Genomic DNA, 16503 nt, shown 5'->3' with positions numbered 1-16503 from the left:
TAGAAGTAAAAGGATGCTGAGGCCTACTCACGGTCTGAGAAGGAGTCATTGATGAAAATGGTGGCCTTGTCCGGCTCTCCCAGGATGGCATTCATGGGCATGCGGAGGACCAGCTCAAACCTCTCCGGTCCCTCGAGGACGGGCAGCCCCAGGTCGTCCAGGATGGTCACGCGGAAGGTCTGCATGTTCACCCCGGGGGCGAAATCCAGGTTTCTGCTGATTCCAACATAGTCCACCCCAGCTGGAGCACAGGGGCACAGAGGAATATGAGTCAGTCACGGACATCGTGTTTCAAACTAAGCACGTGTGGTCTTCTCTCAGCTTCACTTTTAAATCAGTCCTGCCCCACTGCTTGCTAGAATAGTCATTACTGTTCCATCAATACGAAATGAGCTTTTTGTAAAAAAAAAAAAAAAAAAGAAAGCAAAGATCAGAACCGTACTTGTGGAATGAACTTTGCATTCTCACCAAGACAGTGCGGACTACTTGGAATTTGTCACAGGATTAAGGCTTCATTGCTGGGCCTTGGGTATCTTTAAAGGCATGATCAGGGTATACAGTTGCCTGGCTTTGAAGGGCCCAGGCGTTGATGGCATACCCTTGAGCCTTCCTCTTTTTCCCATGCGCATATGACCCAGTAATGTGCGCCGGTTCGGAGCTTCACGTCCACCGAGGCCGGCAGAGATTAGATAACGCAGAAACAATATTTTGAAAGAGGAGAGAAAAGAGAGCGCCTGCAGAAAGGTGGGAGAGGGGGGTATAAAGACCGCTGACGGCAGGAGATACGGGAGGAGGTGGGGATGGACGTGGAGACAGACTCCAGGCTCGCCGCGTAGCTTATTCCCTTAGGCAGAGGGGTGCGTTTGAGCCCCAGCGCGAAATTAAAGCGCTGCATTCCTTGGGCTCTGCCCTCACTTGAAACGAGCCCCCCGTCCGCGCAGATCACACCACCCCGCACCTATCCACCGCCCCGGGCCACGTCAAACCCGCTGTCGCTCCACCGTGTTTGCATTCCTCCGTCCGGCCCACGTTCCCCCCTGCAAAACACGGCCCGCGCGTTTCTCCTGTTTTCAGTCTTCCCAACAAAAGCAAACCTTTCCCCTGACAACCACTGAAACTGCTGCTCTCTGCGTTCTCGCCCCTTTCAGGCTGGTCTGTTTCTCTCCTTCTCTAAGCCTACACAGCCTTACCCACAAGCCCGCAAAAACATGGCTGAGATTAGTTTAATAAACACTGTCATATAGAATCTTGTGAAAACACACAGTTAATCTCTATGCCTGAGAGAATACAGTATGATTTAAATACCCTTTAATAATTTAGGAGTGTGCGATTCTGACAGCTGGAGATTACCTTACCTATAAAAATAAAAACTTGACCCAGTTCTGCATAAGAAAGACTACTCCCATACACTCCTCCGCATTCATGCCATATATAATTCATGCCCACAATCCATAAACATTTTCACACAGAAACAAAGCTGATGCAATGAATACTTAAAATCATATCGAAAAACTAATCTCTTTTTTTATCCATTTACAAAAACTGCAGAAAATTATTATTGAACCTCATCACTCTTCATGGGCGTGGCGGCTTTGTGAAGATTTGACTTGCATTTAGCTTGCAATTTCATATCTGAGCATCGCTGTGTGTGTTCTAATACTAAAGAACACCTGGGTGCCCATGCACTGTAAGAGACCTTACTGTTCGAGTGACACCCACCTTCGGCTGACACAGGGTCCGTCTTGCGGGACCGCACCGTGACCGTGGCGGTTTTGGAGAGGTCGGTTCCCGTCCTCCACACCCGCACCTCCACGAAGCCGTCGCTCTCGTCCACGTGGTACTCCGTGTCGCCGAAGTAGAAGACAGGCGCTGAGGAAAGGCAGAGAGATGGAGGGGTCTGTTGTAAAGGGTAGTAAAGTGTTTCCCCACAGAAACCCGGAGCACTTTATCTTTGAGTCAAACAATTTGTGTTAAAATAGCTGATTATGGCTGCAATTACCCGCAATCACGAGCGTACGAGTGTACGTGTGTACTAGCGAACTAGCTCGTAGCGAACACTGTAGCAATGTTAATTGCTGCTTAAAAAGCCTTCCTAAACCCTCTCAACAATTATATGCTTTTATAGTTTCTCAGCCATTTTAGTGGTGATAGGAGGCAATAATCATAAAGAGGGAGCAGATACAGTCCTCTCCACCTGAGTGGGAGGTCTGGTGCAGTGTGTAGATCTGCCAAGTGCTCTTTAAAAAAGATGAACTGATTTACCCACCCAGGCACTCATGCACTCCCATTCACCCTCGACTTAAACATCATCAAATATGCCCACCTCCACTAAAAAGCTATTGTAACCCACAGCCTGCTGATGTGTGCCCCGCTATGAAATAACTCCTCAGCTCCAAGACTTGCTGTCTTGAGAAGCTGGGTCTCATAATTCTGACATGGCTTCTCCTAAGCACTCACTTTTGTTAAGGCCTAATGCGATTGCCATGGTTACACAAGAACTACTATGAAGTGCTGAGCTACACTATGGTAGGATGCCAGGGCAGGACAACTCCTCTTGGGTCAGTGGCAGGTATTGCTAAGTGAGGTAATCCTAATGCAGTACTTCTCACATCCTGTACAGGAAGAACTGTAGAGCTCTAGAAAAAATAAACAGAGCTAATGCCTCTGCCAAATCAGAGTAACCACAGTCCACAGGCACTTCAAACGGTGATACTGTACACCTTGTGACATCTTCTATCCTGGCTTCACTGATCTGTCAAAGAAATGACAGTTTGACTTGACAAGATACCATGGTCACTGCGGGGAAGGACTTCTGTAGTGAAGACTCAAGGTGATGGCTCCACCTGCCAACAAGGCTGTATTGTATTCCTGTGACAATGAACACCATAGCTCATATTCCGCTTGTGTTTATATAATCACCTACATCAGTGTGTGGCTGAGGTACTGCAAGTGTTCCATAGATGGGTCACTTAAACAAAGAACTTGCTGTATTACATTCTAAAATGAAAGAGACTCCAGAGACCTAAACAGTTCAGACAAATAATTACATTGTGTGATGTCTATATCATACAAATGGAAACATTTGGATTGAAGAATCTGTAATTTTACAACTTGGTATGACATGTTTTAGGGACCCAATTTTAAAAGAGAGCAAGCCATTTAAAAGTGTTATCAGTAAAAGGGCTGTCAGCTGTCCTTACCATAGCACTTTGGGAATGGCTAACACAAAGCTATAATGTTTAGATCTGTTTGTACTACTTTTCATACCTCTCTAAGACCTCACTCATCTTGACCTGACTGTGTACTTCAAATAATTCATCCAGATCTTAAAACATCTGCATGTAACATCAGACTCCAGGATAAAAATACTCTGCAGAAAACACCCGAGATGCGTGGGTCACAGACAAACAAGACACGAAAATGCCCTTGAAGCACCAATCAGGCAAGAGGCCCGCGTGAGAATCACAGTGGGGCAAACACATTTTTCTCCATAATCTGTGCAGGTGTGACGTTTTAATGAGGAGTGTGCACCATGTCTACACCGTCAAGCTGCCGGCGTCTGTCCCGGCAGACAAACCAAACACCCCAGGGCGCAGTGAGACCATGGTGCGTGCTTTGGCGGTAATCGGACCCCAATAGCCTGGGGTTGGCGGCGCGGGGGCCTGGGTTCTTTCGCGGCATCGTGGTAATCAGATAAGGTTCGTTTGTTAAGCAGACAAACAGCAGGCTTCAAAGGGCCACGGCCCATTAGCTGAAAGGTAAACCGCTGGCTCCAGAACAGCCCACCTACCCCCTTTCTTAGCAGCCCCACCCATATCACGTTACCTGTGTGGAAGCCATCCCAGGTACGGGTTCACCTGTGCCTGACACTCTTGGCTTCCCCAGAGGGCTGGTTCACGGGGTGCAGAGGTATGGCATTCTTAATGACACAAAGCGTGTCCCGCGAGGCACGTAAGGAAAGCTGGAGAGGAGAAACGCACTGGAGCGTGTCTCTATGTGCTGCCCTCTGCGTTGTCACGATCAACCTGCTCGTGCAGCGGTCCCCACAGCTAATTGGTTTCGGTCTGAGAGGGGCGCCGGCTAATGAGGTCACAGATGGATCTGAACTTCATTCTCCTCCATCGCTTCCTCTGCTCTGCAGATAGCACGCCTCCTTACATGATGACAGACTGACAGAGGGAAGAGTAGCTGTCTCCTGCTTCCCCTGAGAAAACCACTTTCACTCCCGCACTTGTCTTACGAGTTGGTTCGCGGAGACAGGCTGTATTTTCAGAGTCGCTCTGTATAAAATTCTGTCAAACGGAAGCCTGCCTTCAAAGGCCTGGCTCTCATTAGACTGCTGCAGGCTTGTTTACATTTCAATATTGTTACCAATTTTTCTCACATGAAATATCTTTTCTTTTCTCAAAACCCCTTTTTTCTTCACAAGTTTCACTCTTCGATTCTGCATAAAGTTTCGGTGCAGAGTCTAAACCCATCTATGTCCAAACTCTAACCCCTCCCCCTCCCAATGCTGTGCTAAAAGATAGTAGGTGTAAAAACACCTCTACATGCTTGTCTTGAAATGAAAGATATCTCTGATCCTCAATTTTGCCTTTAGTCAATCCAAACAGCATCATGAGAATAAGGTCATCCATGCACATTATTTCATAATCTTTGAGGCAAGGATATTTGCTTCTCTAAATTAAAAATTGTTGTGTGGAAAAACTGCATTAGAGAATGGTGTATGGAAGGATACTGAAGCTAATAATGCCCGGGGCAGGTTATAATTATTGCCTTAATTCAGCGTGGATCTACACTTGATTTACTCTTCATATTAAACTATTGAAGGAATAAATTAAAGGTTATTAGCTCGATGCCATTAAACTGTGACATCAAATGCACATAATAAAAGTGAAATTATATTTATATTCACGATTTGCTGGAACCCAAGTTTCTCACGGTGAAACACAATTCCCCAAACCCAGGTCTCTATGAACCTGCGCTTGGCTAACGCTGCCTTTTGGCCATGTTCTCAGCATCTGGAGCCGATATTAGGGAACGCAGCGAGTAGTCAAACAGTTGGTGCTTTGCCAATAGCGGTCTCCCACCAGCACAGATTAAAAGCACCGAACTTCGGGTCGTCCGAGCTCTCCGCACTCTGCTTCTTCCCCCATCGGCTCTAAGTGCTTTTTGGAAACTATTAGAAAACAAACCAATCATGAGGCGGCGGCAGCATTTGCGATGGTAAAAAGGGGTCCGCGGAGAGCATCGCTGAGAGCAGAGGCTTCCCCACAGGGCATGTTGTACTCAAAAAGGCCATTTAATTAAGCTTCTACAGTGCCTGTGGTGGCTCTCCAACAGCAGAGCGTAGGCTGGAATATGGATCACTGTGGGTGTGCTGCGCCGTCTGGTCTTCTGGATCTATTCATTCCCTTCTAGCTTCCTTGCATTAATACAAATTAATGAAACCTCCACACAATGTGGTTTTCTTCACTGTGCGCAAATCCCATTATGAAGATGAACGTAGCTGAAAGCTTGGCTTATTAAATGCTAAATTAAGGCTACATGAGCGTAGAAATATCATTCATTTCTATTAGTACTGTCTGTCTTCTTTGCACTGGTGCAGAGTTTTGATTGGGTGTGCAGATCTTTCCCTTTTTTCAGGGTTTCTACATTGTCTTGTATGAGGCTGGTAAGATCCACTAACGGAATAAGTAGAGAACAGAACGTGTGATTCAGACGCAGTGCCTGGAGAGATATACTGTGCGCAACTTCGGAGCAAACATCACAGGAGTAACTGAAAAATACACCCTGCATGCTCCTCCGTGCTGACTATCTTATACTGAGTCAGGGATTCGGCTGCATCTTCCCCTCCTGGGATGCAGGAACAGGCACACCTGTCAGGGCTAAAGAATCCCAAAGAGCCGCGCAGCCAGAGAGTACCGCGAGCAGAGAGCAAGCCTCTCGTTTGTTTGAGGGGAAATTGGCAGCCTCTCCACCCCACATCTGCTCATGCTCCTTTGGGACACGGATAATGACAGGGTTCCGGAACCCCCCCCCCAAACTGAGTCATCGTGATCCCCGGATACTGAGCCCGGCCTGTCCTGGTTTCAGACTGGGTCGTAATGATACCTCTAACACGGGGCACAAAAATTTACAAGCGAGAGACACAAGGTGGTTAATTGCGAGGGTCTGATCTAGCAGTGCGTGCGTGTTCATGCCCTAGAGACTCTGCAGTGCGCCTCTTTCCCGGATTTAGTGTACATTACATAGCAATTAAATCAGCATGAAGCGACACGCTCTTACAGAGTCATCACTGGAAGCTGTACGGTAAATGCACATGTTGCACATTCATGTGGGGGTGGGGGGATGGCGTTAGTGATGAGTGACGGAATTAAGTCCTCTGCTGTGGGCTCGGCTATAGCCTTTTCGCGTTCACTGAAAGTTCACACCAATTTCACTTCATCGGAGGGCTATTTCTTATACGGTTAATTAGAGCACTGCAGCAACAGCATGTTACTCATAGTGGTCTCTGACAGTGAGGCTGGAACCGCTGTCCTAAGAGAACAGCTCTGTAAGCTCACCACGGCAGTGGGAGAATTCAACAGGGGGCAGCAGCTCCTTGCTCTCTGCAGCCCTGATGGATTGGACGAGTGTGTGCATGTGTGTCCGCTCAGGGGCTGACCTGAATGGGGCACAGCTGCTGAAACTCCAGCCCACCCCAGGGAAGGGCGGCGAGAACCCCCTCACTGGCAGGGACAGGTGCTGAACAAAACTACCCCCAAAATCACCCTCCCACACTCCACTCCTAGTCCTGCTGCCTGTGGTCAGGGGGTATCTTTGTCACGCGTGGAGGGAAGAAAGCAGCATTGCATTCTTCTTTCCAGAGCCCGTAGAGAAGCGCTCTGACAGACAGTAGTAATGAATCCGCTGCTCTGCCTTTTCCAGATGAGAGAGCTTTCACCAGCTTCCCCTCCCCTCTGAGAGACTCGCCCTCTAATGGCTCTCCGGTCCATGCTATTAGCACCCCTGGTCAGCCACGCATTCCTACACAAAAATGAGCTGATTGCCTCACTCTGACTGAATGCGTGCTGGCGCCTAAGCATCTGACCCACGATGCATCTGGGGCCGGGGGTGCCACAAATGGTTTACGTCATGCTGTATTTGTTTTGAAGCGGATGACTTCAGCGTGGAGGTCACGGAGGGATAAGGCAAACTCTGAGAAAGAAAGCCTCAGGTGATGACTGTCAGGCGTCAAGACACTTTTTAAAAAAAAAAAAAAAAAATCAGATACCAATACAATGTACACAAAGCAGGTTTCCACAATGGAGGACTCTGTTCACTACTGCCTTCATTCATGCTACATTAAGTCACGCTTACGAAATGGGCCCATGCTGCCAAAACACATGCATGAGATGCTTTGTTTGTCATTAAGCTTTGCTTTTGGAAAAGTGAGACTTCATTGAGGAAAGCTGATCTAGGCTAAGGCAGGAGTCAGCTGTGCGCTGAGTGTTTGTAATCGTAGCGCCAGACACTGCCCTGCTCACACTGTAACTTTAAACATGTTCCAGCTCATTGTTTCATGTATTCGGTCCCGAAATATTAAAGCCAATAACAGCAATTCACCAAACCGTTTCAACGGCACATGCCAAAAGGCATAAAGCGTGCCAGCATGAGGCACTCTGATTTACAGCCTGTTTTATTTTTACACCCTCGAGCTAATTTTCCTTTTCTTTTCCAGGGATGCACTTGGTGCTGACCAAGCATGTTTTCTCCACAGTTAAGTACAGGGGGCAGACAGCCCTCCTCTTTAGAAAGCTGTAAAATTAATTGTAGTGAACACATAGATGCACGCATGCACACATGCATGCACGCACACACAGACACCTGAGAACTCTGAAACAACCGAGGTGAGTACTCCTTGAGAAGTCAGTACTTTTTATGGCCCTGTGTCAGACAAGAAAGGCCAGTTATAATGATATTAAACTCTTGACTTTTGGGTTTATTCATGTCTGACCCTTTCCAGGATGGACTCAAAGTTCCAATCTTACCCACACTGCTTGAGGAAAACATATATGTTACTTACGTTAACACATTCACGTGGGTGGGTCTTGACACCAGCACAATGATAACTGACAACTTGTGTAGGTGGCTGATAAAACTGATAAAAGGTAAAACCAAATATCCTTGACCTACTTCAATCAGTGTATGGAGAAAATGGAATTTTGCACAACCACTGTGGTAGCAAAAGATCTTAACACTCACAGGAACTGTTCTGAGATCTTTGCGTCTCACACAAATCACAAAGGCTGATGTTCAGCTGATCAGTGTGCACTAACGCTAAAATGCTCACTCTGGAACTGTGCCCTATGGCTTTTCTAGACTGAATCTATGACATTTTGAGCAGGATCACAAATGAGCAGAATTCCATGAAGAATACATCGTGCTCTATTAAAAACTCAACTCTTGAACCCCGGTGGAGCAGCTGTCCTGACAATCTGACTGGAATACCCAGGGGTTCCGTGGGTCAAAGGCTAACCTGCACCGTCTTGGGTTACACCGGAAGGAGCTAGTGCAAGGAAGAATCCCACGTATCTGCTGTACCAGGCCAAATAAACCCATATGAATTCTATTTCCAGGTTTGACTTAACACAACTCTCAAGCGGCTAATAATGTAATATTAACCTGAAACAGGAGCAAGGGCACTCCATAAAACTACCAGAGCTCAGGTTCAGCTCCCTTGGGTTTATGCATGCAAAATCATTTCCTAGTTGTATCAATTATCCATTAACTTACTGCACATATGTGGTGGAGGAGGGAGACACCATCAGTTGTAAGCACTGGAGGTTACTGTGTAGGTGTGCACATAAAAGATTTCACTCAGGTAAACTAGCATTTAGGAGTACGTGCGAAACTACAGTATGTGGAGGGTTAACACGCTTCACATGTTATGAAAAGAGTTAAGTTCAGCAGATCTGCAGGAACAATTTGTCCTAAAAGCTATGAGCACAGTCTGTGAAAGAACTCTGCAGAATGACAAAGCAGGATCCAAGAACCAATTTATCTTCTTCTGAGGAAGGTTGTTTATATGCAAGGGAAGCTACTGACCACCCTCAGACTTTTATTGCTGCGGACATTCTGCCTTTTGAGATAGGAAATTAGAGACTTTGCTTTTCTGTGTGCGACTGCAAAAAAGAAAACAAGCGATACCCCTCCGAGCCTAATGGTCCTGCTCTCCTGCAGGGAGTGTTGCACGTTTCTCATTTCAAATACATGGCGGATGACTCCGTGAGGGGGACTGCCCCACAGATATGCACGGTATGTGGGGAGTTACTCATCAGAACAGCTTTTTTCCCTCTCTCCCACTGAATTTCCCTGTGTTGGGAACTTAGGTTTGGAGAAACTTCGCTTAATGGACCTGCACTCAGTTGCATAGGGTGGATCAGGCTTGCCAGCAAGTGTAAATCTGAGTCTGGGCAAAATTACTTTGTTTCCCATCTTAACAGGATTGGACCCAAATAAACACTGAATCCCATTATTAATGGTTTTACAGTTCATGCAGTATCTAAATCCAAACATGAAAATGAAGCCAAGTTTAGAGCAGTTTAAACATCATTAGATTAGATTCTTGATTCAATTTCCTCTGTCAGCAACTTACACACACATACCTACATTAGTTCCATAACCACAATGTTCAAATTGCCGAAGATTACATGCACATATAAAGGTTAATGGGCACCAAATGAAGGATACGCATTTATATTGAGGTAATTATCTCAAGGCATATGTGATGGGGTTCAATTGTTGTTTGACCCTTGGGAAAAAAAAGAAGAAAACTAGATTTAGCGATATGTCAGGTGCTTTCAACACCACCGCTCACTGAGAGCACGCTGAGGGAGTCTCTCTCCCGGCGGCCCTTCCTGAGATGGAGGGGTAGAAGGAGAGGCATTGCCCCCGGAGGTACCGCGAAACAAAGAGGGACGGGGTGGGGGGGGAGGGAGAGAGGAGGGAGAGGATCACCCTGTATCGGTGGCCTGGAGATGAACGATAAGGGCCCCTGCGGGGAGGATTGGGGGGTGGAGAGAACAGAACGAACGCTCACGCCACAACACGAGCGCGTGGATTATCACACCCAGACATCTCTGTTTCCTACAGAGACTGTGCCCTACACCAAAGCTAAACAAACATGCATCTGTTGGCATGAGATCAAATGCTTGTAATAAGATATTGCAAATAGATCTTCCTATGAATCAGAAAAAAAGCATTGCAGCATTTTGACATTTTCATGCAAAGGAACGGTACATTTTTTATGAAGGCTCGACAAAACATGATAAACCCCCTGACAAACGGAAAAGGCTCTTTTGCTGCAGAAAATACGCTATACCATCTTGACTTGAGAATACAGGACTTTTACTTCTTTTTACTTCCACATTTGATGGAAACAGGACAGTAAACCATCTTAAAGAGTACTGTCTGTTCCACATATATCATCATATATAGAAAAAGTACACTTGCTCAAGCATAAACCAGTAGGCAATTTGTATTGTGATACAACAGCAGTACAATAAAGCAGCCTGATAAAAGGAAAGCTCTTGAAATAAAAAAGTACCAAATATGCTTCTCTCCACACCTAATATTGCTTCAAGGAGAGACCTATCCATTTTGAAACTGGGATGCACAGCAAAACAAATCAAAATGTAGCGGGAGGTGGTGAGACAATTTGCCCATCTATTGCTAGTCTCCATGGCTGACAGAGGCTTGAATGCAAAGTTCTAAGCTTGATTCATATGTGTGTCACAAACCATGAACCCACAGCCACTGGCCAGTGTATTTGGCTGCGATTCTCCCTTAAATATGTTCTCAGTGGCTTGTATGTGAAAGTTGATTTGTGGCGGACCTGAATGGTGAAGGTGAGGGCCCCTTACCGTCGTCCAGGTCGGGCAGGATTGTGATTCTGGCAGACGGGTACTCCTGGCCCAGGCGGCCACCCATGGGCATGCTGAGGGTGACGTTGAAGGTCTCCTCCTCCTCGTAGAGCGAGTCGTCGATGACGACCACCCGGCAGGGTTTCTCTGTCTCGTCCTTGTCGAAGCGCAGCACGCTGGTGTGCTCCTCGGGCCGGGAGATGTAGTCGGAGTAGGACAGCACCGTGGTGGGGATGGTGCCCGTGGCGGTGGCTGCGGATACGCGGGCATGGGGAGACAGCCAATCAGATGACCCCGATTAGGACAGATGGTGGGGAACGCCTGGTGAGCTGGAAATCAAAGAGCTCAAAGCGCCGGATGGTGCACGCTCCAGTTTCTTTACGCCTTTGCTGCCGGGTCTCATTCTTTCTCTTTTCTGGCTCCCTGGTGGTGCAATGAACCCTCTGCCAACATAAGGACTGCACAATCTCTTATTACCTTTCATCATCTCCTAGAAACAAATCCTTTTACTTGTAATTTCTAATGATCCATTATCTTTCCCTTTGAGATAGTGTTCAAGGACTTGTTTTTTTAATCTGAACTGCTTTAATTTGACTATTGTATTGTAAGTATCTCATGCATTCTAAGTCACCCTGGATAAGAGCATCTACTAAATGATAATGAGGATAATAGTCCTTGAGAAAGGTACTCTGCTATCTTGCTGTAGCCCTGAAAAGCCAGTGTGAAAAGGCAGAGATAACACACAATCTCAGCAGAACAATACAGGTATAGGAGCTCATGGGTGCTGCAAGTACCATGTTTACCTTCATAGATGACAACCAGTGATATACCCTTTAATCCAGCAACCAAGGCACATACAATATAAACTTTACTGCATAATTCAAACATTTCCCTCGCTTTTTTGTGATTAGAAGGTTACAGGATGCTTGTCAAGGGGGGTTAATGGGAGGTTTTGAGTGCCCTGTGTACCTTGCTGGGTGTAACAGACGACCATGAGCTCCTGACTGACGTCTCCGCTCCTGCGGACAGGGATCAGCAGTTCACCGATGTCCTCCTCAATTGCATAGGTAGACGAGGGAATGAAGACAGTGGACTCTGTACGGGGATTGGAAAAGTACTCTGTTACTCTAACAACAGACCACAATTATGCCAAGCTACCGGTGCATGTAATAGGCAGGCCAGCAATATATGTGAGCTTAATCCTCCCCAGACACTATGCCCCTTACGGAGAGGGAGATTTTTCTGTTTATACTGAATTATTCAGAATTAGCTTAAGGTCAAGAGAGTCAGCAACAGAATACAAATTAATGCAGAAGTTACAAGTGATTCTTGGAGAGAGTTTCAGCAATGCAGAGAACAATCTGTCAAATGGCAGAACTGAGAGCCTAATGATGTCTTAAAAGAAGTGAACAGTGAAGACCATCCAACAGTGGGCGCGCTGGGACCAATAAAACCATATTTGACTTCACTCTGCTTTCTTGTTTGAGTTCCCTCTCCTCGCTTGTTCATTATCTTTGATTTCGTCCACTTTTCTAAATATATTCAGGCAATCTGCTGAATAAAACCAACATCAGATGCTAACCGCTAACGGCTACTGTTCAAATGGGAGGGAAAGAGGAGAAGAGCGTTGTGATCTTGTGAGGGTGTGATGAGACGTGGTCTTTCCTTGCTGAACAAATGAGCATCCAAAATCCTCTGGGAAGCTTCATCAGACACACATGCGTGCCTCCTCAGGATAGTGGTGGTGGATGGGATATCTTGTTACTTAAACCCTGGAGTGAGCCAAGTGCGTGCAACCGCCAGACTGCAGACTTAATAGGCAAAACAGAAATGGAAGGACACAAGAAACAATAAAACAAGAACACCTCCCTGCATAAGCACGGCACGTGCATGCCGAAACGTGTTAAAGCCATTCGTCTGTTTTAAACAGTCTGATTTCGGGGGGCTCCCTTCCCTGCTCTCTCGTCCCTGGCATGCCATGACTCTGTTTGAGTCAGCAAACCTGTGGCTCATCACTCATGATCCCTGGACGGAGAGGTACCTCTTATCTGAGCCATCCACAAAAGGCAGGCTACAGCTGTCAGCATCCTGCTTCTTCAGGGGCCAGTAAACCTTTTTTTTAACCATCTCATAGCCACACACCTTGTCAGTAAGCCCCAGAAGGCCTAGTCTCAGCTTTGTGAGTGGGAATGAGACCTTCTTGGCAGAATGAACTGGCTTGTATCTAGTAAACACGTGAAGAATATTTGTCTCATGAACATTACTGTGTAACTGGTTCTAATAAAGTATTTTTATAGATATAAAGTACACTTTATAGCCACACGTTGACAATACAAATACAATATATCCTCATATATGAACACATATTGGTGTGAAAATATTCCTCTTTGGATAAAAAAGAAAAATAAGTAAATTAAATAAATTACTTGTAACCCTTAGAGGTTCACGAAAAATGATGGTGTCTTTCAGAGTTTAATTTATTTAAAATCATTTTTAAAAAATCTGTCAAAATAGTGATATTTAGAATAGAAATCTGAAATTTGGGGTATCTCTTGAGTGAGTGACAGGCACAGTGGTAGTCCTAGGAAGCTCCTTTCATATTTGATTAAAAGACTGGGATAATTAATCTTCTGCTTCAAAAGCAGCGATGGTTCATTTTAGCACAGCAGCCAGAAAAGACTCCTCCACCTAAACAACTATTAGAGAGATACCAGTGCGCTCCTAGTCGATTTAACTATTCCACAGGGACCGCTGTTTTCAGTAAACAAACACTCCCAACCATAACTTTTAATTAGCTGAATTGGCCAGCAGGATAATTAAAAAAAAAAAAAAAACGTTTCTGATGGTTTTCTCACATACATAGGGATCACTTAAAAGGGAGGGGGGGGGGGGGGGGGAATCACTGAATGGAAAATGTTTATCTTACTACAGTGATATAATACAGGTCAATGATTGGTGGTTTCTGTTTAGCTAACCTTCCATTTAAAAACACCCACCCACCCATCTCAGATCACAGTTTCTCCTGCACCACTACCATCTCTGCTTCACTGTTAGATGACTTGAGATTCCTGGAAACACTACGACACGCAGCTGTCCGTGCCCGTTGTGAATACGCGTTTATTTATCCGAGCTTAAAAGAAAAAACATCCTGTGGGGCTATTCATGTCTGGCTTCCCTGAGCACCCAGGCGCCCATTTTAGAGCCCATGTGAAAGTGGAAGCTGGACAGGTTAGCGGTGGACTCTTCTGCAACAGCCGCCCGTCTCTCCTCTCCTGTCACACATTTGTGTGTCCCTGGATCACTGAAAGTCAGGGCTAAAGCCCCAGAGCTTTCTCCCCGAGTCTGATTTCATGCAATGATTAAGATGCACAAGGCCAGATAAGCCTGGGGCAGAGCAGGGAGGGAGAAATCACTCGGCGGTGTGGCAGTTACACTAACAAGCCCTGAACCCTCACATGCACTTGCGGCCTGCCTGTGTCTTGTTAACAGCCGCCTCTCTCCTTTGAGCTTTGCAGCGGCTTCACCTGTTGCTGGACGGGGGCATCTCCCTGTTGCGGGATAATCTGATTTGTCACCCCTTACAATGAACTCGAATGAGAAAAGAAGTGAGAAAAGGCAAGCGAGGAACAGACAGAGAGGTGCAACGGAATGGAGAGATTTTTTCCCCCAGTTCAAAAACAGCTCAAAGAAACCTCCTTGCAAAATCAGTTGTAAGGATTACTCGGTTTAGCCTGGAGGGAGCCGTCTATAAAACTGCTGTGTGTGCTAATGATATACTGCAGTCGTTGTGAACCAGCCTGCACTTAATACAAGCCCTACAGGCTCAGGTGGTCTGGCTTCCATCTGGACTGCAAGGCCAAGGTTAGTGGACTTCTAACATCCATCATATATGAGCAGTTAATTGGAATTAAGTAGTTCCATTCTTCTATAATATCTTTTATCCAGACATATCATCGCTGTTGTGTATCTCCAACTGAACAGTTTATAATTTAAAAAGCCACTTGGGACTTTTGTTGCGTCTTCATTCCAATCTGTTTTTTTTTTTTTAAAAAAACATAAAATATTCAGAATGTAAAGCCAAGTGTGAAATCAATTCTATAGATTGGCTTTAATGTGTAGGCTGTGGTAGCTTGAAAACACAGCGTCTTCCTGCAGCACAGTTTAAATGAAGGCGTTAAATATTTATAATTATATATAATATATAATATTTATATAAACAAATATTTTTTTTCTTATGCACACTGACAACCCACCTCTTCAGACTGCATCTTGGTGCCACTTCAATCCCTGCCCCCTAACACCCGCTACTTCCAGTATTTGGTGTTTATTTTACGTGTAGTATTGTAATGTCTTTTGGATTCTGTGTTAGTGACTGGTGTATGGAAGTATATTTGGCTTCCATTGCCTAGTCAGGTTGCACAAGTTAACTTCTGGTAGGGCTTGAATGATGATGTGCTCAGATTCACTTGTCTAGGTGTGTTGTTAGCCTGGTCTGTTGCTCATTTAACATATGGAGACACTTATGTTCCATTGTGCTGGAGGCCACTCTGGATAAGATGTAATGTAATGTAAATGGAAAGGAATAACACAAGTATGACGCACTAACCGTCGGCTGGGTCCAGGATCTCCACAGTGGCCACCTCAGGGAACTCCAGCGCCCCCATGACCGGCTCGGACAGGATGATCTGGAAGGTCTCGGACTGCTCGTACTCGCTGTCCGACAGGATCCGCACCTTCCAGGTGGCTGTGGTTTGACCTGGGTTGAACTGGACCTGTTTCTGTGACTTACCCCGGAAGTCCTTGTCCTTCTCAGCTGTGCCATCTTTGGTGCTGATGCCTTGTGAGAGCATTGAGAAATATTGAAGAGAAAGAGAGAGGCACTGTTACATTTTACATAAATGTACAAAAATGTCCCATTGATCATTTCCCAGTGTCCTTGCTCTAGAAGGGCAACATAATGGTTGCATAGTGTGAATCTTCATTAATAAAGGATTTTATCTGAAGAGGGATTATAGTAGGAGGGATTGTCAGTTGGCCCTAGTCTGTAATTACCCAGCATTATCAGATGCATTTGTGTGTCGAAGTGCAAGTGAGACCTGCATTACAATGTCACCAAAGCTGCTGCAAACACAACCACAAGAATAGGTCATCACACATCCACTTATCCCAGAGCAATGACATCATCGCGTCGCCGCCCGCAGAGAGGTCTGACAGTGCCCTCGCGGGACACGATAATCAACCTCCCGTGTGCCCTGACAGAGGAGTCTATTTGCACCGCTGTCAGTCGGGTATCTCTGAGCGCAGCGCCCCCGGTCCCGTCCCCCTCCTCACGAGGGCGTCCCGCTGAGCGCGGCGTCTCCTGCGTTCCTGTCGGACGCTGTTTGATCACAGCTACTCAAGGCCGCGCTGCTGGCAGGGGCCCGTCTGGCAGCGCTGTGGTGCCAGCTGCCGGGTGGCACATGGGGTCTCGCCCCATCCGTTTGATAGTGCCGTGCCACACAGCAGGAAGCGCTCAATTAATAAAACATTAGAACGCACACACCCCCCCTCCCCCCCTTCCCCGCCCCAGACTTCTCTGAGGTCACCCACAAACAAA

The 16503-nt window shown here is 46.2% G+C and overlaps 1 protein-coding gene across 1 annotated transcript in view; it reads right to left on the bottom strand.

The window, feature by feature from the left end:
• Positions 1-16503, bottom strand: part of LOC118783080 (FRAS1-related extracellular matrix protein 2-like) — a 65033-nt gene that overhangs the window by 14639 nt on the left and 33891 nt on the right. The window contains exons 4-8 of the mRNA XM_036536761.1: positions 15514-15744; positions 11877-12002; positions 10908-11159; positions 1720-1869; positions 32-241 (exon numbers count right to left, since the gene is read on the bottom strand). Of these exons, the coding sequence (XP_036392654.1) occupies positions 32-241; positions 1720-1869; positions 10908-11159; positions 11877-12002; positions 15514-15744 (969 nt within the window). The remainder of the gene's footprint in view (positions 1-31; positions 242-1719; positions 1870-10907; positions 11160-11876; positions 12003-15513; positions 15745-16503) is intronic.

This window comes from Megalops cyprinoides, chromosome 9, assembly GCF_013368585.1.
Source record: "Megalops cyprinoides isolate fMegCyp1 chromosome 9, fMegCyp1.pri, whole genome shotgun sequence".
Lineage (NCBI taxonomy): Eukaryota > Metazoa > Chordata > Actinopteri > Elopiformes > Megalopidae > Megalops > Megalops cyprinoides.
Note: the sequence above shows the minus strand (reverse complement) of the source record. Positions and strands in the feature narration are given on the sequence as shown.